This window comes from Mobula hypostoma, chromosome 12 (assembly GCF_963921235.1).
Source record: "Mobula hypostoma chromosome 12, sMobHyp1.1, whole genome shotgun sequence".
Taxonomy (NCBI): domain Eukaryota; kingdom Metazoa; phylum Chordata; class Chondrichthyes; order Myliobatiformes; family Myliobatidae; genus Mobula; species Mobula hypostoma.
The window spans coordinates 9,269,861-9,294,441 of NC_086108.1; the positions used below are offsets into that span (position 1 = coordinate 9,269,861).

At 44.0% G+C, this 24,581-nt stretch overlaps 1 protein-coding gene across 1 annotated transcript in view; it reads left to right on the forward strand.

Annotated features, from left to right (window-relative positions):
* LOC134355111 (zinc finger protein 541-like) overlaps window positions 1-24,581 on the forward strand; it is a 154,052-nt gene that overhangs the window by 18,831 nt on the left and 110,640 nt on the right. The window contains exon 3 of the mRNA XM_063064858.1: window positions 15,976-16,100. Within this exon, the coding sequence (XP_062920928.1) occupies window positions 15,976-16,100 (125 nt within the window). The remainder of the gene's footprint in view (window positions 1-15,975; window positions 16,101-24,581) is intronic.

A 24,581-nucleotide genomic window follows, 5' to 3' on the forward strand; every position in this document is an offset into this window, starting at 1 on the left:
TCCCAAGTCGCTCTGCATCTCAGATTCCTGGATTTTTTCCCCATTTAGAAAATAGTCTGCACATTTATTTTTACTACCAAAGTGCATGACTATGCATTTTTCAATATTGTATTTCATTTGCCTCTTTCTTGCCCATTCTCCTAACCTGTCTAAGTCCTTCTGCATCCTACCTGTCTCCTCAACACTATCTGCCCATCCACCAATTTTTTATCATCTGCAAACTTGGCACCAAAGCCATCTATTCCATCATCTAAATCATTCATATACAGCATAAAAAGAAATGGTCCCAACACCGACCCCTGCAGAACACCACTAGTCACTGGCGGCTAACCAAAAAAGGATCCTTTTATTCCCACTCTCTGCCTCCTACCAATTAGCCAATGCTCTAACCATGTTAGTAACTTCCTTAACTTGGCAAGCAGCTTCATTTGTGGTACCTTGTCAAAGATCTTCTGAAAGTCCAAATATACAACATCCACTGCATCCCCTTTATCTAGCCTACTTGTAATCTCCTCAAAGAATTCCAACAGGTTCATCAGGTAGGATTGTCGCTTAAGGAAACCATGCTGACTTTGTCCTATCTTGTCCTACGTCACCAAGTACTCCATCACCTCATCCTTAACAATTGACTCTTAACATCTTCCCAACCACTGAGGTCAGGCTAACTGGTCTATAATTTCCTTTCTGCTGCCTGCCTTCCTCCTTTCTTAAAAAGTGGAGTAACATTTGCAATTTTCCAATCCTCTGGCGCCATGCCAGAGTCCAATGATTTTTCAAAGATCATTTCTTTTTTTTTGTAATTTATTTTTTATTGAAGTTCATCATCAAACAAACATTTCCATAAAATGTATTTCAGATTTTGTACATATATATCATATAATCATATTTGCCACAAATCTCCACATATTTATCTGAGGTATACACCTATAGAAAAGAGGGTAAAGAAAGAACAAGCAAAAGAGAAAAATATGTACAAGTAGGGAGTGATCTTGTTTTTACAACATATTCGTTGATTTGTGAGAATAGAATCAGAGCTATGAGGTGTTAAGTAGTTGAACCATTTTTCCCAGTATGAGTCAAGTTGTTCCAACTTATGATTAACAGATGCTGTTATCTTCTCCATTTTGTAAATGTCCATTGTAATTTCCATTCATGTGTTTAAAGTTGGGCTCTCCTGTGATAACCATTTTCTGGTAAGAGTCTTTTTACCAGCCACCAGCAGTACATTCATTAAATATTTATCTCTTTTCAACCATTCTTGAGGTACATCCCCAAAATATATGGTCTTACTTTCTAAGGGTATTTCACATTTAAAAATGTCTTGTAGGGCATTGTGTATCCCACTCCAATAGTCTTTGATAAAGGGGCAATCCCAGAAAATATGATAATGGTTTGCATTTTGATTTCCACAATTTCTCCAGCAAAAAAGGGAGGTTACTGTCATAATGGGATTTCTGAGAGGGTGTGATAAAATATCTTATCAAGTTTTACCATCCAAACTCCCTCCATTTCTGTGAACTGGTACACTCCATATTATTGTCTATTCTTCCTCAGATGTAATTATCCCTCCTTCCTTCACCCATTTTTTTTTAATGTATGAAGTTGAATGTGTTTTAAGATTTGACAAACCCTTACACATGCTTGAAGTTAATCTACTACTGTTATCTGAATTATATGCTTTTCTAAATAACTCTATCAAACATGTAATTGCCTTGGTTACATTTCTAACCCTCCTATTAACATACTGTCGCATCTGTAGATACCGATAAAAGTCTTGTTTTTCTAATAAGTGTTTCTCTTTAAGCATTTCAAAACTGAACAGTGTTCCTTCTTTCATTATATTGTAAATAGCTGTTATTCCTTTAGCTGTCCAGTCCTTAAGTCTAGCATCCAGTTTATTCGGCGGAAAATCCGAGTCAGATGCACACTATTTAAGAATTGCAATATCTCCCTCTAGTTTATATTCTTTTATAATAGTTTTCCATATTTTAAGAGTCCATTTCACCCATGTATTATCAATAGTATATATGTACCTTTGTAGGTTGTTAATCAGCCAAAATTGCTTGAATGGGGATGGGAAGTATCCCGTCCTCAATGTTTTTCCATTGAGCGTCATATGATGGGTTGCACCAACACATCACGGCTCTCAACTGTGCTGCAAAATAATAATCTCTAAGAGAAGGTAGGCACCGTCCCCCCTTTTCCTTGGCTAATTGCAAAGTTTTGAGACAAACTCTAGGCCTTTTACCTTGCCATATATATCTTGATAACATTTTGTTCCATTCATTGAATTGATTCTGATTAATCTCTATAGGTAGGGTCTGAAAGTGATATAATATTCTGGGCAAGATATTCATTTTAATAGATTCAATCCTTGAACTGAGACTAAAAAAGGGAATTAGGTTCCATTTTGTTATATCTTCCTTAATTTTTTTTATATATAGGCTGATAATTGCATTCTGATAATTTTGACAAATCTTTTGGCATAATGATACCCAAATATTTGAAAGACTTTGCCATGCCCCGAGATATCTGCTTTCAATTTCTCTTGGTGGGCTATGGTTATATGAAAGTAATTGGGTTTTATCTATGTTGATCTTGCTTCCTGATAATTGACCGTATTGTTCAAAGGATTGCATCAATTTAGGTAAAGAGTATGCTGGTTGCCCTAGATAGATAAAAATGTCATCCGCGTAACAGGCCAATTTATGCTCTGTCCCTTTAATAGTAATTCCCGTGATATCTTAATTTTGTCTGATGTATTGAGCTAATGGTTCCAACGGGTCAAAGCTGGAACTTCAGGCTTGTTTTGACTGCACGGATTGGTGTGTCTTTGAGGCTGCAGCTACAGATCTTCATGATCTGTCTGACATCGTGACCTCATACATCAGTTTTTGTGAAGACATGAGCATTCCAACAAAAACCTTCAGCACATTCAACAACAACAAGCCCTGGTTCACATCACAACTCAGGCAGCTTTGTCGGGAGAAGGAGGAGGCGTACAGAAGAGGGGACAGGATTCTGTACAAACGAGCAAGCCCTGGTTCACATCACAACTCAGGCAGCTTTGTCGGGAGGAGGAGGAGGTGTACGGAAGAGGGGATAGGATTCTGTACAAACGAGCCAGGAACACACCGACAAGGGAGATTAAGGCAGTGAAGAAGCGCTACATTGGAAAACTGCAAAACAGGTTTTCAGACAATGACCCAGTGTCAGTGTGGAAGGGGCTCCAAGAGATCACCAACTACAAGAAACCATTCCCCCAGGCTGTGGAGAGCCACCAACTGACTGACGATCTGAACAAGTTTTATTGTAGATTCGACACCTTCATTCCCCCCCCAGCCAAAACACAGACCTACCTGCAACCCCCATCATCCATCACCCCGACATGTCAGTATCCGCTTTCTCACCCCACATTACAAAAACTGCTCCCCCTACCCCCTTCACTTCAACCTTCTTGAATCTGCACTCAGGATCTGTGAGAGGGAGCTGAGTCAGCTGTTCCGGAGGCAGAAGACCAGGAAAGCGCCAGACGGCGTATCGTCCTCCTGCCTGAAGACCTGCGCTGATCAGCTGGCCCCCATCTACACACGGATCTTCAATAGATCACTGGAGCTGTGTGAAGTCCCTCATTGCTTCAAGCGCTCCATTATCATTCCAGTCCCTAAGAAACCCACTATCAAGGGACTAAATGACTACAAGCCTGTTGCCTTGACATCTGTGGTCATGAGGTCCTTTGAGAGACTAGTGTTGGCTCACCTGAAGGACATCACAGGCCCCCTGCTGGACCCCCTGCAGTTTGCTTATCCGGCAAACAGGTCAGTGGATGATGCAGTCAGCATGGGACTGCATTACATACTACAACACCTTGACAACCCAGGAACTTCTGCGAGGGTCCTGTTTGTTAACTTCAGCTCGACGTTCAACACCATTGTCCCAGAAATCCTCCACTTCTAACTCACCCAGCTCACTGTCTCCCTCGCCATCTGTCAGTGGATCACAAGCTCCCTGACTGACAGGGTGCAGCAAGTGAGGCTGGGAAGCATCATTTCTAACACCCAGACAATCAGTACCGGTGCCCCCCAGGGATGTGTGCTCTCCCCACTGTTCTTCTCCCTTTACACTAATGACTGTACCTCACAGGATCCATCTGTTAAACTCCTGAAGTTTGCAGACGACACAACTGTCATTGGCCTTATCCGAGACGGTGGTGAGTCTGCATACAGATGGGTGGTGGAACGGCTGGCCCTCTGGAATGGTCAGAACAATCTGGAGCTAAATACGCTCAAGACTGTGGAGATGACAGTGGACTTCAGGAGGAGCCCCCCAGTACTCCCCCCACTCACTATACTCAACAGTATTGTGTCTGCTGTGGAGACCTTCAGGTTTCTGGGTGTCACAATCTCCCAGGACCTGAAATGGACACGCAGCACGGACACTCTTATCAAAAAGGCTCAGCAGAGGTTGTATTTCCTACGTCAACTCAGGAAGTACAACCTGCCTCAGGAGCTGCTGATTCAATTCTATTCAGGAATAATCCAGTCTGTTCTCTGTTTGTCCATCACTGTCTGGGTTGGATCAGCTACCAAACAAGACAAGAATAGACTCCAAAGAACCGTCAGGGCTGCGGAAAGGATTATTGGTGTGAAACTGCCCTCGATCCAGGACTTGTATGCATCTAGAGTCAGGAAGCGAGCAAGCAGCATCATTGTAGACCCATCGCACCCTGGACATCACCTGTTCCAACTCCTTCCTTCTGGTAGGCGCTTTAGATCACTGTATACCAGGACAAATAGGTACAAGAACAGTTTCTTTCCATATGCCATCAGTTTTACTAACACTTGAACTTTAGTCTATTATAAACCAAGTCCACCTGTACATACACAGGTATACCTCATTGTATATAGTTCACGATTATTTGCACTATTGTTTTGTTTGCTTTTTGATTCTGTACAGCGAGAGCTCAGGGAAACCGGCATCAAATTCCCTGTATGTGTCCACACACTTGGCGATAATAAAGGATTCTGATTCTGATATAATGCGAAGAGTAGCGGTGACCATGCACAACCCTGTCTCGTGCCCCTTTCTAGGGGAAAACTATTTGATAAATATCCATTGATTTTAATCCTAGCAGTAGGGTTGTCATATAGTGCCTGTATAATTTTAATAATTGTGTCATGGAAACTAAATCTATGTAAAACTCTGTAAAAAAAATTCCAATTAACCGAATCAAATGCCTTTTTAGCGTCTATGCTTATCACTATTGCTTCGATTTTTTTTTTGTATATGATCCATAATGTGAAGTGTCCTTCGTATATTGTCTTGTGTTTGGCGTTGTTGTATAAAAACCTGTCTGATCCTTATGTATCAGTATGGGTAGAAACTCTTCTAATCGTTTGGCCATGATGGAGGTAAATAATCTATAATCTACATTAAGAATGGATATTGGTCTAAATGAACCACATTCCATTTTATCCTTGCCTCCTTTCGGTATAGCTGGGATTAACGCTTCCTTCCAGCTGGGTGGTATTTGTGCCTTTTTTAGAGCCCAGTTCAGTGTGGGGTGTAAGGCAGGAATTAACTAATTTTTAAATTCTTTGTACCACTCTGCTGTATACCCATCTGAACCTGGTGACTTGCTTAATTTAAGCCTACTAATTGCAGCTTTTAGTTCAACTTCAGTTATGTCAGCAGTCATTGTTCTATTTTGTTCTTCGCTTAAAGTGGGTAACTCCAGAGAATTCAGGAAAGTGTCAATTTGGGTTACGCTTCCCCTGGAACTTTGGAATATAGAGTTTTGTAAAACACTTCAAAAGCTTCTTGAATTTCACTTAGCTTATTTTTTTTATCATTTTTGTTCTTCGATCCCTAATTCTATGAATTGTATTTTTTGCTATCTTTTTCTTCAGTTTTCACGCCAGTATTTTCATAGACTCAGATCCACTCTCATAATGTCTCTGTTTCAGAAACATTAAATTTTTCCTGATTTCTTGCGTAGCCAAATTATTAATTTCATTCGTAATTTAAAAAATTTCCTCTAATGTATCCTGTGCCAAATTCAATTTGTGTTTTTTTCTAGTTCCTTCAGCCTATTTTGTAATTCCTCTAATGTTTTATTCCTTATTTTTTTCTTATATGAAGATATTGCAATAATTTTCCCTCTTAAGACGGCCTTCGGAGTATCCCATAGAATGGGAAGTGAAACCTCTCCATTATCATTGAATTCTAAGTAAAGACCAATTTCTTTTTTAATTTGTTCCTTAAGGTAGGGATCATTGAGTAGACTTGAATTTAGTTTCCAAATAGTATTCTTTGGTTGTAGGTCAAAATCAACAGATAAATATATAAGTGCGTGGTCACTTACATCTATTGTCCCAATTCCACAGGTGTTTATTTTGTCTTTGACTTTTCCAAATGTTATGAGATAGTCTATTCTTGTATATACAGAAGGGGGGGGGGCAGAATAATGAGTGTAATCCCTTCTGTCGGGGGAAAGATCCCTCCATATATCAATTAAACCAATATCTCAAAAAGTGTGTTAACTCTCTTATGTAAGGATTTTGTTTCATAGGTTTTTCGACTGGAAGAATCTAACTTTGGTTGTAATTGTAAATTTAATTCGGAGGTAATTCGGAGAAGGAAGTCTGAGAATTGGAGCGGGAGTGCGGAGGAAGCCATTTTTGAATTTTTCGGTTCTTTTTCATCGGTGTTCAGAGAGGCAGGACTGCGCAGGCGTGTGACGTCGGGGAGTGAAGCGTGGAAGATTTAAAAGGAGCAGAGTGAAGGCTTAAGGGCTTCGGCTTAACGGGCTTAGGCAGAAATGGGCGAGGCTAAGAGGGTTTGTTATTCATTTTTTGTTGTTATTTGAAGAGAGGGGAAGTATGAGTGTGAGGGCAGTTTGTTGTTCTCGGTGCCGGATGTGGGAGGTCCTGGAGTCTCCAAGCCTCCCGGACGTCCACATCTGCGCCAGGTGTGCCGAGATGCAGCTCCTAAGGGACCGCGTTACGGAACTGGAGCTGCAGCTCGATGACCTTTGTCTGGTCAGGGAGAGTGAGGAGTTGATAGAGAGGAGTTACAGGCAGGTGGTCACACCGGGGCCACTGGAGGCAGACAAGTGGGTCATGGCTAGGAGGGGGAAGAGGAAGAGTTAGGTAACAGAGGGTACCCCAGTGGCTGTGCCCCTTGACAATAGGTACTCCTGTTTGAGTACTGTTGGAGGGAGATAGCTTACCTGGGGGAAGCAACAGTGGCCGTGCCTCCAGCACAGAGTCCGGCCCTGTAGCTCAGGAGGGTAGGGAAAGGAAGAGGAGGGCAGTAGTAATAAGGGACTCGATAGTAAGGGGGTCAGGTAGGTGATTCTGTGGACGCAGTCCAGAGACCTGGATGGTAGTTTGCCTCCCTGGTGCCAGGGTCCGGGATGTTTCTGATCACGTCCAAGATATCCTGAAGTGGGAGGGAGAGGAGCCAGAGGACGTGGTACATATAGGTACTAATGACATAGGTAGGAAAAGGGGAGAGGTCCTGAAAGGAGAATATAGGGAGTTAGGAAGGGAGTTGAGAAAAAGGACGGCAAAGGTAGTAATCTCGGGATTACTGCCTGTGCCACGCGACAGTGAGAGTAGGAATGGAATGAGGTGGAGGATAAATGCATGGCTGAGGGATTGGAGCAGGGGGCAGGGATTCAAGTTTTTGGATCATTGGGACCTCTTTTGGCACAGGTGTGACCTGTACAAAAAGGACAGGTTACACTTGAATCCTAGGGGGACCAATATCCTGGTGGGGAGATTTGCGAGGGCTACTGAGGTGACTTTAAACTAGAATTGTTGGGGGGGGTGGGAGTCAAATTAAAGAGACTAGGAGAGAGGAGGTTAGTTCACAAATAGAGAAAGCTAGTAGACAGTGTGTGAGGGAGTATAGACAGGGGACAGAGATCAGGAGCACTCAGACCAAAGATGTAGGGGACAAGGAAGAAAAAGATAACAAAGTTGTTTGCTCTATTAAGGATAAAAAGAGAGTAAGTGGTGGAGAGTTTCTTAAATGCATCTATTTTAATGCTAGGAGCATTGTAGGAAAGATGGATGAGCTTAGAGCATGGATTGATATCTGGAAATAAGATGTTGTAGCTACTAGTGAAACGTGGTTGCAGGAGGGGTGTGATTGGCAACTAAATAGTCCAGGATTTCGTTGTTTCAGGTGTGATAGAATAGGAGGGGCAAGAGGGGGAGGTGTTTCATTGCTTGTCAGAGAAAATATAACAGCGGTCCTCTGGCACGATAGATTAGTGGACTCCTCCAGGGAGGCTATTTGGGTGGAATTGAGGAATGGGAAAGGTGTAGTAACACTTATGGGGGTGTATTATAGACCACCTAATGGGGACCGAGAACTGGAGGAGCAAATTTGTAAGGAGATAGCAGATATTTGTAGTAAGCACAAGGTTGTGATTGTGGGAGATTTTAATTTTTCACACATAGACTGGAAAGCCCATTCTGTAAAAGGGCTGGATGGTTTGGAATTTGTCAAATGTGTGCAAGATAGTTTTCTGCAGCAATACATAGAGGTACCAACTAGAGAAGGGGCAGTGTTGGATCTCCTGTTAGGGAATGAGATAGGGCAGGTGACGGAGGTATGTGTTGGGGAGCACTTCGGGTCCAGTGATCACAATACCATTAGTTTCAATATAATTATGCAGCATCTCCAAGTTTGCGGATGACATGAAGCTGGGTGGCAGTGTTAGCTGTGAGGAGGATGCTAAGAGGATTCAGGGTGACTTGGATAGGTTGGGTGAGTGGGCAAATTCATGGCAGATGCAATTTAATGTGGATAAATGTGAAGTTATCCACTTTGGTGGCAAAAATAGGAAACCAGATTATTATCTGAATGGTGGCCGATTAGGAAAAGGGGAGGTGCAATGAGACCTGGGTGTCATTATACACCAGTCATTGAAAGTGGGCATGCAGGTACAGCAGGCGGTGAAAAAGGCGAATGGTATGCTGGCATTTATAGCGAGAGGATTCGAGTACAGGAGCAGGGAGGTACTACTGCAGTTGTACAAGGCCTTGGTGAGACCACACCTGGAGTATTGTGTGCTAATCTGAGGAAAGACATCTTTGCCACAGAGGGAGTACAAAGAAGGTTCACCAGATTGATTCCTGGGATGGCAGGACTTTCATATGAAGAAAGACTGGATGAACTGGGCTTGTACTCGTTGGAATTTAGAAGATTGAGGGGGGATCTGATTGAAACGTATAAGATCCTAAAGGGATTGGACAGGCTAGATGCAGGAAGATTGTTCCCGATGTTGGGGAAGTCCAGAACGAGGGGTCACTGTTTGAGGATAGAGGGGAAGCCTTTTAGGACCGAGATTAGGAGAAACTTCTTCACACAGAGAGTGGTGAATCTGTGGAATTCTCTGCCATAGGAAACAGTTGAGGCCAGTTCATTGGCTATATTTAAGAGGGAGTTAGATATGGCCCTTGTGGCTACGGGGGTCAGGGGGTATGGAGGGAAGGCTGGGGCGGGGTTCTGAGTTGGATGATCAGCCATGATCATAATAAATGGCGGTGCAGGCTCGAAGGGCCGAATGGCCTACTCCTGCACCTATTTTCTATGTTTCTATGTTTCTATAATTATGGAGAAGGATAGGACTGGACCCAGGGTTGAGATTTTTGATTGGAGAAAGGCTAACTTTGAGGAGATGCGAAGGGATTTAGAAGGAGTGGAAAGGGACAATTTGTTTTATGGGAAGGTTGTAATAGAGAAATGGAAGTCATTTAAAGGTGAAATTTTGAGGGTACAGAATCTTTATGTTCCTGTTAGTTGAAAGGAAAGGTTAAAAGTTTCAGAGAGCCATGATTTTCAAGGGATATAGGAAACTTGGTTCGGAAAAAGAGAGGGATTTACAATAAATATAGGCAGCTTGGAGTTAATGAGGTGCTGGAGGAATATAAAGAATGTAAAAAGAATCTTAAGAAAGAAATTAGAAAAGCTAAAAGAAGATACGAGGCAGCTTTAGCAAGTAAGGTGAAAATAAATCCAAAGGATTTCTACGGTTATATAAATAGCAAAAGGATAGTGAGGGATAAAATTGGTCCCTTAGAGAATCAGAGTGGACGGCTATGTGCGGAGCCAAAAGAGATGGGGGAGATTTTGAACAATTTCTTTTCTTCGGTATTCACTAAGGAGAAGGATATTGAATTGTGTAAGGTAAAGGAAGGGTAGTTATGGAAAGTATGATGATTAAAGAAGAGGAAGTACTGGCGCTTTTAAGGAATATAAAAGTGGCTAAGTCTCCGGGTCCTGACAGAATATTCCTTTGGACCTTGAAGGAAGTTAGTTTGGAAATAGCAGGGGCTCTGACAGGAATATTTCAAATGTCGTTAGAAACGGGGATGGTGCCGGAGAATTGGCGTATTGCTCATGTGCTTCCATTGTTTAAAAAGGATTCTAAGAGTAAACCTAGCAATTATCGGCCTGTGAGTTTGACGTGAGTGGTGGGTAAAGTATTCTTAGAGATGGTATATATAATTATCTGGATAGACAGGGTCTGATTAGGAATAGTCAACATGGATTTGTGCGTGGAAGGTCATGTTTGACAAATCTTACTGAATTTTTTGATGAGGTTACTAGGAAAGTTGACGAAGGTAAGGCGGTGGATGTTGTCTATATGGACTTCAGTAAGGCCTTTGACAAGGTTCCACTCGGAAGGTTAGTTAGGAAGGTTCAGTTGTTAGGCATTAATATCAAAGTAGTAAAATGGATTGAGCAGTGGCTGGATGGGAGACACCAGAGAGTAGTGGTGGATAACTGTGTGTCAGATTGGAGGAGGGTGTGTAGCGGTGTGTCTCAGGGATCTGTACTGGGTCCAATGTTGTTTGTCATATATATTAATGATCTGGATGATGGGGTGGTAAATTGGATTAGTAAGTATGCAGATTATACTAAGATATGTGGCGTTGTGGATAATGAAGTAGGTTTTCAAAGCTTGCAGAGAGATTTAGGCCAGTTAGAAGAGTGGGCTGAAAGATGGCAGATGGAGTTTAATGCTGAAAAATGTGAGGTGCTACGTTTTGGTAGGACTAATCAAAACAGGACATACATGGTAAATGGTAGGGCATTGAAGAATGCTATAGAACAGAGGGATCTAGGAATAATGGTGCATAGTTCCCTGAAGGTGGAATCTCATGTGGATAGGGTGGTGAAGAAAGCTTTTGGTATGCTGGCCTTTATTAATCAGAGCATTGAGTATAAGAGTTGGGATGTAATGTTGAAATTGTATAAGGCATTGGTAAGGCCAAATTTGGAGTATTGTGTACAGTTCTGGTCACGGAATTATAGGAAAGATGTCAATAAAATTGAGAGAGTACAGAGGAGGTTTACTAAAATGTTGCCTGGGTTTCATCTCCTAAGTTACAGAGAAAGGTTGAACAAGTTAGGTCTTTATTCTTTGGAGCGTAGAAGGTTGATAGGGGACTTGATAGAGGTGTTTAAAATTATGAGGGGGATTAATAGAGTTGACATGGATAGGCTTTTTCCATTGAGAGTGGGGGAGATTCAAACAAGAGGACATGAGTTGAGAGTTAAAGGGCAAAAGTTTAGGGGTAACATGAGGGGGAACTTCTTTACTCAGAGAGTAGTAGCTGTGTGGAACGAGATTCCAGCCGAAGTGGTTGAGGCAGGTTCGATGTTGACATTCAAAGTTAAATTGGATAGCTATATGGACAGGAAGGGAATGAAGGGTTATGGACCGAGTGCAGGTCGGTGGGACTAGGTGAGAGTAAGAGTTCGGTATGGACACGAAGGGCCGAGAAGGCCTGTTTCCGTGCTGTAATTGTTATATGGTTAAGTCTCCCCCACATATCAGGAGACCGTCTGTTTCTGTTACCATAATATTAGTAATTTTCTGAAAGAAACTAATATTACTTCCTGGGTGTGTGTATATATTCAATAGAGTAACTGAATTTCCATCTATATTCCCCCTAACCAGAATATATCTGCCCTCCTTATCTCCCATTTCGAATATTTTTTCAAAATTTAACTTGCTTGAGATAAGAATGGCAACTCCTCTCCTATGTCCTGATTTATATGAGGAGAAAAACAAATTAGTAAAGCCCATTCTCTTTAGTTTTCCATGCTCATTATCACTTAAGTGAATTTCCTGTAAATATACTACATGGGCTTGTTCTTTTTCATTTTGGATAGAATTTTACTGCATTTGATTGGATTTAACAGCCCATTGACATTGAAAGAAATGAATTTTACTTTGTCCTTAGCCACGTGTATTTATCTGTTAATATATCATTGAAATTAGCAGAATAAAACTTAAATCGATCTACTCCCTGAACAAATAAGAACTAAGAAACGCGAATAATAAAAAAAAGGCAACAAAGGTGTGATTTCAAGGCTGAGGTTCAAGGCTTAGATGACCCTTGGTTGAGCTAGAGGAAACATCTAGCCATGGGGGATAGCCCCTCCTCCCTGTGAGTTGGGGGCCCACATTACAGTACCCATAAAAGGAAGTGAACAAGTCTATGTCCATTACACAGAAAAAATTTCCCTGTGTATTCCTCCCATATATATATTCTCATTTAGGTGGGGAAAATAGAGTGAATGAATGAATAAAAAAATTGAGTAATATAAAATCCATATTATAATAAGTATTTCTTGAAATAGGTATAGCACCGTCTATTTTTGCTTCCGTTTATCTTATCAACACTTTTAAAGTTAGCCAAACCTTATGGCTCTTCTGGAGGGGGTGAGGGCTGTCTTCGGAAAACTCACAGTCTCATCCTGATATTCTGTCGCCCTCCTCCCGTCCCCTGCTTTCTCGGCTTTCTTACTATTTCCCAAGCAGATCGGGATAACTGCTCAGCCAGGCTTTCCCTCGGTTTGATCACACTGACGGGCAGCCCTCTGTTCCTCATGTCTGAAGTCGCCTCTTCCACTGTCTGATACAGTTGCATGCCATCTTCATAGAACACGCGCAATTTAGCAGGGTACGGAGTTTGGAATCTAATCTTTCCTTGCTTTAATATTCACTTAACTGCAGAGTATTCTTTACATTTCTGTAGGACCGCCGGGGGGTTAATCTTGATCGAAATATATTAATTTCCCGTCCAAAAACACCCTCTTCTTACCCCAGGCCATTCGTAGAATCTCCGCCTTGGTATTGTATCGAAGGAATCTAATTACTATTGAGCGTGGCTTATCTTCTCTGTCTTCAGTAGGCCTCGGGACGAGCACATGATGTGCCCTCTCAATTTCAAGCTCCGTAGTGGAGGGAATCTCTAGCGCGTCCCACAGCAACTTTCCTACAAACTCCATCATAGACAAACCCTCCGCTCCTTCGGGAACATTGTATATTCTGATATTTTTCCGTTGTGATCATCCCTCCTGGTCAGTCAGTTTATTTTCTTGTTGATTTAATATCTTTATCATATTACTTAGTATCCATTCCACGTTTTGCACGCGATCTTCCACCTTCTCAATTCTAGTCTCTGCCACCACTATTTTTGATTTGACATTGGTGAGCTCTGACTTGAATAATCGAGTTGCTGTTTTATATCTTTTTGGAATCCTTGTATCTCTTCCAGAATTTTTATCATATTTGTGCTTCGCCTGAACAAGGCCCATCGTCAGCCTCGCTAGCGCGTGTTTGGGTAGGAGAGCCGCGCATTGCACCTCTCTCGTCCATAGGCTCCGCAGTGATGCTTTTTTTATCTCCATTCTTTTTCCTCATTCTTGCCCCCCCCTATCAATTCAGATATTTTCGAAAGATCTTATATTTGATGGATTAACGGGGCAATATATGTGTTTTTCCGGAGGAGCAATTGATTTAAGCTGCCATTCTGGACAATGATGTCACCGGAACCGAAAGATCATTTCTAATGCCAGCACAATCTCTAACGCTACCTCTTTCAGAACCCTAGGGTGCAGTTCCTCTGGTCCGGGTGACTTATGTACTTTAGTTCTTTCAGCTTTTTGAGCATCTTCTCTCTTGTAACAGTAACTTCTCTTCCTTCACGCACTACAACATCAGGCATACTGCTGGTGTTTTCCACAGTGAAGACTGACACAGAATACTCATTTAGTTCATCAGCCATCTCCTCGTCCCCCATTATTATTTCTCCTGCCAGATCTTCTCAAACTCCTAATAGAATATAGCTGCTGTTGTGCCTTCTTTGTAACTGCATCAACATGTTGGGTCCAGGATAGATCCTCAGAGATGTTAACACCCAGGAACTTGAAATTGCTTGCTCTTTCCACTTCTGATCCCTCTATGAGTTCTGGTGTGTGTTCCCTTGTCTTACCATTTTTGAAGTCCACAATCAACTCTGGTCATATTGATGCAAACACGAGGAAATCTGAGGATGTTAGAATTTCAAGCAACACACACATCAAAGTTGCTGGTGAACGCAGCAGGCCAGGCAGCATCTCTAGGAAGAGGTACAGTCGACATTTCAGGCCGAGATCCTTCGTCAGGAATAACTGAAAGAAGAGCTGGACTAGCTGTTCTTTCAGTTAGTCCTGATGAAGGGTCTCGGCCCGAAGCATCAACTGTACCTCTTCCTAGAGATGCTGCCTGGCCTGCTGCGTTCACCAGCAACTTTTATGTGTGTTGCTGGTCATACTGATGTTGAGTACAAAATTGCTGCTGTGACACCACTCAATCCCTCTCCTATAATCCCTCTTGTCACCATCTAAGATTCTGCCAACAATGGTTGTATCATCAACAAAGTTATGGATGGCATTTGAATTCTGCCCATCCTCACAATCATGGGTGTAGAGAGAGTAGAGTAGTTGGCCGAATACACATCTCTAAGGTGTGCCAGTGTCGATTGTCAGCGAGGTGGAGATATTATTTCCAATCCGAACAGATTGTGGAAATCCCATTATCCCAGTAAATCTGTTCTCCCCACATTCCCATCAACTCCCCCCCTTCCCCGATTCTATCACTTACCTGCACACTAGGGACAATTGTCAGTGGCCAATTAACCTACTACCCATGGAAGAACCTGGGTTTACAGAGAAAATGTGTGAACTTCATACACTCACCACCAGAGGTCAGTATTGACCCTGGGTCACTGGGGGTGTGAGGCACCAGTTCTACTGGCTGTGTTCATCATGCATTATAGTTGAAGCTTGGACTCCTCAGGCAAGATGAACCTTTCTTGCATACAATAGTGTGCTAAAGTCTTAGTGACGCATATATAGCTAGGGTGCCTGAGACCTTTGCACTGTATTGTATTTGTTAACATGAAGCGGAGAGCAAGTTTGTAAATCTGGTGGGAACTAAGGATGTTGGGAATAGTGAGGGTGGAGTGCCACGGGAGTGGTGGCAGAGAAAGAGTACCAGGGGCAGGGGGTGGCACGGGTGTAGACATACCCAGCCCTCAGACATAAGGCAAGGTCATTTCATTCCAAACAATTGGTTTATTGATCATTACAGAATGTCTCTCTGGTGCTTCCTGCTCCCTCCCCTCTCCCTTCTCCTTTTCCTAACCATGATTCCCCTCTCCCTGTCCCCTTCCCACTCTCAGTCCACAACAGAGATCCATATCAGAATCAGGTTTATCATCACTCACATCCGTCATGAAATTTGTTTTTTATATATATATAGCTAGAATACCAAGACTTTTGCAGAGTACTGTAGCTATATATATATATATAATCTGTATATCTATCTATATATATGCCTAAGACTTGTGCAAAACTGTACTCTTGGTTGCATCTCAGGCTTGGATGTCATCAGACTTTCCATCTGATTAAATAAAGTGACACAGCCTGACAGTGCAAAGTTCAGCCCTGAGATACCATGTCTGATAAAGGACTTTTCGATGCAAGAAATGTATAATGAAACTCAGAGTATTCAGCACCACACAGACTGACTAGTGTGTGCTGGGCTTATACATTTAAAAGCACTTCTCAACTGAAATAAACTGAAAATTTTACAGGTATTTTTTTACCAATATTTCGTAGGTATTAGTCCCCTCCCACAGAAAAGCACTCCTGAGAAAAGTACTGCAAAAAGTGAAAGGAAATGTGGAGGTCTACAGAAAAGAAGGCGTCTGTCCACAAGGCATTCTCCACAGCAAGTGTTCCAGGTTAGCATGTAGGACCGGTTATCCCAGTACATGTGGTTTGAAAACTCAGTACAAATTGGTTTATTATTTGTCACATGTACCTGTAACGCGCTATAAGGTTTCACCGCTAATGTAATGGCCTCTCTGTAATGTTTCGGTCCTAAGGTAATGGTTTCTCTGTAGCAGCAATGTTTGGGTTATGACTAGCAATAATGGGGCTTTGGAATGTGTGCTATCCAATGAGAGGGATGTTGTTCTTTCTTGTGGGTCTGGGAGTAGGGATTTCACGGTCTTTTGTCGGGGAAAGATGAGGAGGGAAGACGTGAATGGAGAGAGTTGGTAGACCGTTGGACGGAATGGGGATCTGAGGGTCAGCTATGCTTGGAGGAGGTTGATGGGAAACAAATGAATGGAACCGTGAGCTCCAATGTTGCGCATTAGACTGTTTCATGAGAATGGGCCCTTTTTTTTGTTTCTTTACTAACCATATAGTCAAATTAAGAATTATAAAACTCAATGTTTAATCGCATATTGTGTACTGTTTTTTATTTCGTGGTACTGATTTGTAATGGGACACATCATGCAGCATCCACCCAAACAAGATTTCTTAAGTTTGTCGGGGCCGGAGGCTATCTTCCCCTAGATTAGGCCGCTAGCCGAACGGAGAGTTACAATTGTGGGGGCTCGTCCGGGATTGATTTCATTGTGTGATTACCCTGAGCGTTGAACTAGTGGGGCAGATATTCGTACTCCGGATGAATTGTTAATTCGCCTTTTAAGTACTGTTAAAGTTGTGATTGCTGGGCGGAAGTTTGATAAAATGGTGGGCACAGCTCTTGTTTTAATGCAGACCAGCACAGACGTAGCAGTAGCTGGGGGCGGAGATTTCAAAGACAGCGTTTTGTTGTTTCTGAGGAGTGAGAGGAAGGAGTGGTCAGATTTGGAATATCTGATTAGTCCACGTCCCCCAGTGAAGAATGAGAATTTTGAGTTAGTATCCGCCCTTACCTCCCTGGCGAATAAATGGAAAAATGCCCAGGTTCAAAGTCCCAGCTATAGTAAGCTCTGCCTACTCTCTGGAGTAATGCCCACCCCTAAAGGGGAAGAGGAGTATGAGGCTTGAGTGGAGCAGACCTCTCAGTCGTCAGATGAGTGGCAGTCCTCTGATGATGTAAAGCGACAGAGATTGGTTGAGAGTTTGAGTGGGCGGGCCGCTGATGTTGTGAGAGCTGTCAGGTTGCGATATCCCGTAGCGACAGCTGTCAATTACATGCAAGCACTGGACAGTGCTTTTGACCCGACAGGAAGCCCAATGGGGCTCATGGTGGGGTTTCAGAACATGCGTCAGGAGAAGGGGGAGAAGCTTTCTGCTTATATTTTTCTGCTGGAGACATAGCTAAGTTGCTTGTGGTGCAGAGGGGTCATTCAGGCAGCTGTTGTGGATCAGTTAAGAATGGACCTGATAGCCAGGGGCACCCAGACCCAAGACCCGATTGCTTGGGGTCTCCGACAGTCTAGTAAGATCTTTTGTTGAGATGGGTATGGGAAGAGAGAATGTATCAGAGGCGCAGGAGGTCCTCAGTAGTGGTCCCCTCGGTGAAGTGACCACAGATAGCCTACCAGTGGAGTGGTAGGCAAGATTGTGGTAGAATTGAGAACGGAGATGTCTCGGCTGTTATCAGCAGGTGTGACCCCCTCATATGATGGAGCTGATGGTGGGGAGCAGATTCCCTAAAGGGACGAACAGCGTGAAGGGCTGCTGGCAGCAGGTGTCACACCAGAAGGAGAGTGAGCCCCCAGGTACCTAAGCAGACAGAAATCTTAGAGGAGACCCAGTGAGGGAACGGCTTGGTGTCTCTGGGGGAACACATTCCCAGCAATATGCCAAGGAACCCCCGAAAGTGAAAGCCCAATTCATGAAGACTTGGTGGGACCATGCTCAGTGTGTCACTATGGATAGAGGGTACTTATGCTAAAGCCATACTCAACACTGGGATGCAGGCTATGTTGTTGTACCATTTATTTTACAACCTGTATCTGAAGCATTTACCATTGACCCCATTCAGGGCACTGGAGATCTAGGGGCTTAGTGTTAGTGATTATCTGTACGACGGTTCTTTGTCAATGAAGTTGGAGTTCTCGGATGCCGATGTGGGAGTGTCTGAGGTCCTTAATACATTAGTTTTGGTTTGTCCGGACCCCACTGAGAAGGGTGGCGTTTCAATTCTGGTGGGGACCAACACCCCTCTTGTGAGGAGGCTCATGGGGACCTGCAAGGAGAAGGCTGGCGAGAGCTTTCTGGGAACATTGTCCGTGCACCTGGTGTTTCTAACTGTTAAGGAAGTGTGTGGCTGCATTGGGCCAGATTCCAAATTTAGACAATGGACTGTGTGGTTCACCCAGTTGAAGCCAATGGTGGCATGGCCCTAGGAAGTTGCAAGAGTGATGGGGATCCCCAAATTTCCTGGAGTGCCTGAGGGTGAGGCCCTCTTAGTGGACACTCTGGAAGACCACGAGGGGAAATTGGGATTTCCTACTGGGGTACTGGTGAGGCTGGAATATCAGAAGCCTCTGTTGTACAGGCGAGCAGGATGACAGTGATTGTCAGGAACACCCCAGAGAGGGAAGTTACCTTCAAGCAGGGGATGCCCCTGGTGCATTTGTTCCCAGTGATGGTAATGTCTACTGTCTCTGTGAGACAAGCTGGGGAGAAAGGGGAAAAGTTGACCGCTGAGTCATTCAACTTTGGGGACTCCCCGGTTCCTGCAGTTTGGAAGAGGCGGTTGATAGAGAAGATGTTGAAGCTGGAAGGTATCTGTTCCACTGACAAGTTTGATGTGGGATCATCACTGAGTCCTGAAGCCCCTGTGCACCTCCAAAGAATGGGAAGGTATGGATGTGTGTGAACTATAGGACTCTGAACAGACGCACTGTCCCTGACCAGTATATGGTCCCGAGGATTGAAGATGCGCTGGCCTGCCTGAGTTGTGCAAGGTGGTTCAGTGTGCTGGACTTGAGGAGTGGATACTACCAGATCCCCATGAGTGAGGCCGACAAAGAGAAGACGGCATTTATATGTCCCCTGGGATTTTTCCAGTTCGAAAGGATGCCCCAGGGTATATCGGGAGCCCCTGCAACCTTCCAGCGGGTCATGGAGGTCATGGAAAAGACGGTGGGGGATATGAACTTGCTTATTGGTGTATCTGGATGACTCATAGTGTTTGGATCTACTTTGGAAGAACATGAAGTGAGGCTTCTGAAGGTGCTGGGCTGCCTGAAAGCTGCAGAGTTAAAACTTCCCCTGGACAAGTGCCAGTTCTGCCAAATGCCTGTTAACAATGTTGGACACATAGTCTAATGGGATGGAGTAGCTACTGATCCAGCTAAGATAGAGGCAGTGACCACTTAGCCAAAACCCCAGACTGTGAGCACTCTGCGCTCGTTCCTCAGGTTCTGTGGTTGCTATTGGAGGTTCGTGAAAGCCTATGCGAAAGTGAGTCACTCGTTGAATCAGCTTCTGTCTGGTTACCCTCCCTTGGGAAAGAAAGGATGGGGGGAGAAAGGACAGGAAGGTGGAGAGTATCTTAGCCTGTTGGAATCCTTTGTACCAGGGTGGGATGCAAAATGTGAGGAGTCCTTTCAGTCGCTGAAGGAGCTGCTAACCCAGGCACAGGTGCTGGCTTTTGCGGATCTCCAATTACAGATGCCAGCCGAGGGGGCTTAGGGGTTGTCTTGTATCAGGATCAGGGCACCAGGTTGAAATCTGTTGCGTCTGTCGCCCTCCGAAAAAACTATCTCACGCACAAGTTAGAATTTCTGGCATTGAAATGGTCGGTGGTGGATAAGCTGAGTGACTACCTCTATGGGGCCAAGTTTGAGGTGAGGACGGACAACGACCCCCTAATTTATATCCTGACCTTGACGAAACTGGATGCCATAGGCCATCAGTCATTGTCTGCCTATGATTTCAGCCTGAAGTACCGGCCGGGAAGCAGGAACACTGATGCTGATGCTTTGTCCCGACGGGCACATGACGACTGGATAGGGACGAGGAGTGGGAGAGCATTCCTGCCCCGTGGGTGAAGGCCACTTGTCAGTTCACCATCACCGTGAAGGCAGAGGAAAAGGAGGGACAGGATCGAGCAGTGGATCAATTGGGAGCTTCTGATGACGCCATTCCCTAAGTTTACTGTAACCTGATTGCTCTGAAGATAAATCAGCTGCTGGAATTGAGTTCTGAAGAAGTGGCAGCTGCTCAGCGAGATGACCCAGGCATTGGTACTGTTTGGTCAGCGGTTGAAAAGGGAGATATGGCTCAGGCAGAGAAGACAAAACATGTGGCGGTGCCTCCATTACTGAGAGAATGGCCTTGGTTGGAGTTGCGGAACCAGATCTTATACCAGGTCACATCACCACGGACCGATCTTGGTGTTGCCGGCTGGTTCTGCCGGAGAAGTATTGGAAGATTGCATTGAAGTCACTTCATGATAACTCTGTACACTTGGGCTCAAAAAGACCTATGGACTGCTCAGAGACTGACTTTACTGGCCTCTAATGAAGTCGGAGGTCGAAGAATACTGCAAGTTGTGCATTCGACGCATACGGTGGAAGATGCTGTTGACAGGGGCAACACCCTTGTCCCACTTGCAGAATGCGGGGCTTCTGGACCTGGTGTGTATGGCTTTCCAGTCAATAGAACCGGATGCCAGCAACATGGCAAATGTCTTAGTCATCATTGACCGCTACACCAGATTCACACAGGCTTTTCCTACCAAGGACCAGAGGGTGTCCACGGTGGCTAAGTGTTATGGGAGAAGTGTTTTGTTTATTATGGCCTTCCCAGCCAGATACATAATGATCAGGAATGGGATTTCGAGAGCAGACTCATCCATGAGTTACTGGGCATGCTTGGAGTCGAGAAGTTGAGGACCACACCCTACCCAGCCCAAGAGGTTTAATCGGACCTTGTTAGACATGCTCGGAACCTTGGAGATCAGCAAGAAGAGCAGGTGGAGTCAACATATTAGACATCTGGTCCACAGTTACAACTGTACCCAAAATGGAGCTACTGGGTACTCGCCATACTATCTGATGTTTGGGTGTGAGGCGTGATTACCCATTGACCTTTGTTTTGGGACTGACGAGGGCGACTTACCACCGAAGACTTATCCGAAGTATGTGTCTGACATGAGGAGAGAGCTAAAGAGGGCTTATGAATTAGCTGGGGTCGCGGCTGCCAAGCAGAATCAAGGAAATAGGAGGTATGATCAAAAGGTGAGGTTCTCCCAACTCCTGTCGGGAGACTGGATCCTCATAAGGACTTTGGGGCTACCTGGGAAACATAAGTTGGCGGCCCACTGAGCAGCTAAACTCTATGTGGTGGAGAGTCAGATGCCAAACCTACCAGTTTTCTGGGTGAAACCAGAGGATGGGAATGGGCCTGTCAAGATTCTCTATTGGAACCACCTGATGCCCCTGGGACATTACCTAGAGCCCTACTAGGAATCTACACCTAGTAAGAGAACTCTGTGGGTATGTGGAGCGACTGCAGGGCCCACAGCCGGAGAGTTTAGGCTGGCCCTCACCCCTGAGAGGGATACTGATTCGAAGGATGAGGGCCTGGATATGTGGTATATGCTGCCTTTTGCTTACTCCCCATTGATTGAGGAAGAGACTTCCAGCCCTTCTTTCGCTGAGTCAGGTGAAGCGTGCGGGGGTGGGGGGCTATCCGTGGACAGCCTGGGTTGCATTGGGACCCTGCAAGGGATGAAGCAGGGCTTGGCCATAGGACAGAGGGATCTGAGTTGCAGGCGGGCACGAGTGATAGGTCGGGGGAGGCCTTGCCAGGTAGACCGGAAGTATCTCCAGTAGTGTTTGAACCTGAAGAGTTAGGTGAGGGGGTACGGAGGTCTCAGAGAATTGGGAGACCACCATCTAGGCTGGCCTACGTAGCACCAGGGGAACAGAGTGTGACCCGTACCATTTTGGGGAGCTATGTCATTGCCTTTTACACCTGAATTGGGCTTTGTGTTTTGCAGGAAGGGTTGGCAAATTATCTCAACATCATGAGGACATGACTAAATTTGGTGGGGGGAGAGGTTTCACTGCTAATGTAATAGCCTCTCTGTAATGTTTCACTGCTAACGTAACGGTTTCTCTGTAGCAGCAATGTTTAGGTTATGACTAAAGATAACGGGCTTTGGAATATTTGCTATCCAATGAGAGAGATGTTGTTCTTTCTTGTGGGTCTGGGAGCAGGGATTTTGCGGTCTTTTGTTGGGGAAAGATGAGAGAAGACGCGAATGGAGAGAGTTGGTAGACCGCTGGACTGGGAGCAAGGGTTTGAGGAGGAGGTCGATGGGGAACAAATGGACGACACTGTGAGCTCCAACGTTGCGCAATAGACTGTTTCATGAGAATGGGCCCTTTTTTTTGTTTCTTTACTAACCATATAGTCAAATTAAGAATTATAAATCTCAATCGTTTAATCGCATATTGTGTGCTGTTTGTTATTTCATAGTACTGATTTGTAACAGGGGATACATCATGCAGCATCCACCCAAACAAGATTTCTTAAGTTTGGCTGGGCTGGAGGCTGTCTTCCCCTAGATTAAGCCGCTAGCCGAACCGAGAATTTCATACGGATTTAAGATGGTGCTAGTTAATCTCAGCGATTTCTGGCTGGTGGCTAATGAAACAATGAAGACAACTACTGTTCATACTTTGCTAATCACTCTTTTTCTGTCAAATGATCATCACAAGCAGTAGTCTGTAACTTCCCTTTAAACTTGGAGGTAATTTGATGTGCGGAACCGAGGCGAGGCAGCAGGCCCATCACCGAGAGTGCAGAAGACCCAAGGTTTGATCAATTTTAGCATGGGATAAGGACCGTACTTTTTCATAATTGCACTTACTAATTGGGCCCAGGACGGGTCCTCTGAAATGATAACACTGAAGAATTTAAAATTGCTGATCCTCTTCACCTCCGATTTCCCCTGATAAGGACTGATCAAATGTTACTGTAAAATTCTATGTCAGGCAGTCTGTAATCCAGAGTATGCTTGACTAGCTGAATTTGTAAGAAAACCAATCAGAAGCTTCTTCTTGTTTTGTAGTTTGACCTTGAGATTTGGTTAGAGATGAGCTTTTTTTGTCACATGTACATTGAAACATGCAATGATCTGCATCGTTGTGTCAAATCAGATCAGTGAGGACTGTACTGGGAGCAGCCAGCAAGTGTCGCCACACTTCTGGCGCTAACATAGAATGGCCACAACTCTCAAACCCTAACCCTTACTAACCTGTATGAAACCGGAGCACCTAAAGGAAACCCATGTGGTCAGGAGAGAGCGTACAGACTCCTTACAGGCTGCAGCAGGAATCGAACCCCAGTTGGTATCAGTGGTTTGTCAGGTAATCACACTGACTCTTACACCACCCTGGCAGCCTACCAGAATGAGAAATCTTCTCAACTTTTAGAATCCAGAGCGACACGATAGACCTTTGTCTTTTCTCTGATAAACTTTCAAAAGTAAATACACTGTATGAGCATGTACTAATTTCTTTGCAGAAAAACTAAAATTAGATACAATTTAGATACATCCCTAACATAATAAATAATCCAGAGAGAGATGAGGATTCAGAATCAATGGCTCAACCTAACATCAGAGAATGTTTTCAATATATAACCTTGTATACAATGTACAGTTCTTACTCTTCATAGAAATCCACGAAACAGAAAATCAACCCAAAGAAAAATGACAGAAAAACATTAGAACCCTAGAACCCTCCCCTCCCCCTCCCATGCACAAGCAGCAGCAAAAGAATCGGCCCTCCCCTTCCCCTGACCCCACCACTTGCTCCAGCAAAAACACTGACAACCTCCCCCCATGCAAGCAATAGCAAAGCCCCCAAAGAGACCATGATCTACAAACCCCATTTCCAGAAAAGTTGGGATATTTTCCAAAATGCAATAAAAACAAAAATCTGTGATATGTTAATTCACGTGAACCTTTATTTAACTGACAAAAGTACAAAGAAAAGATTTTCAATAGTTTTACTGACCAACTTAATTGTATTTTGTAAATATACACAAATTTAGAATTTGATGGCTGCAACACACTCAACAAAAGTTGGGACATAGTTAAAATAGGATTGAAAAGTGCACAGAATATTCGAGTAACACCGGTCTGGAAGACTCCACATTAAGCAGGCTAATTGGTAGCAGGTGAGGTATCATGACTGGGTATAAAAGTAGCGTCCATCAAAGGCTCAGTCTTTGCAAGCAAGGATGGGTCGTGGCTCACCCCTTTGTGCCAAATTTCGTGAGAGAATTGTTAGTCAGTTCAAAAGGAACATTTCTCAACGCAAGATTGCAGAGAATTTAGGTCTTTCAACATCAACATTATATAATATTGTGAAAAGATTCAGAAAATTCAGAGACATCTCAGTGCGTAAAGGGCAAGGTCGGAAACCACTGTTGAATGCGCGTGATCTTCAAGC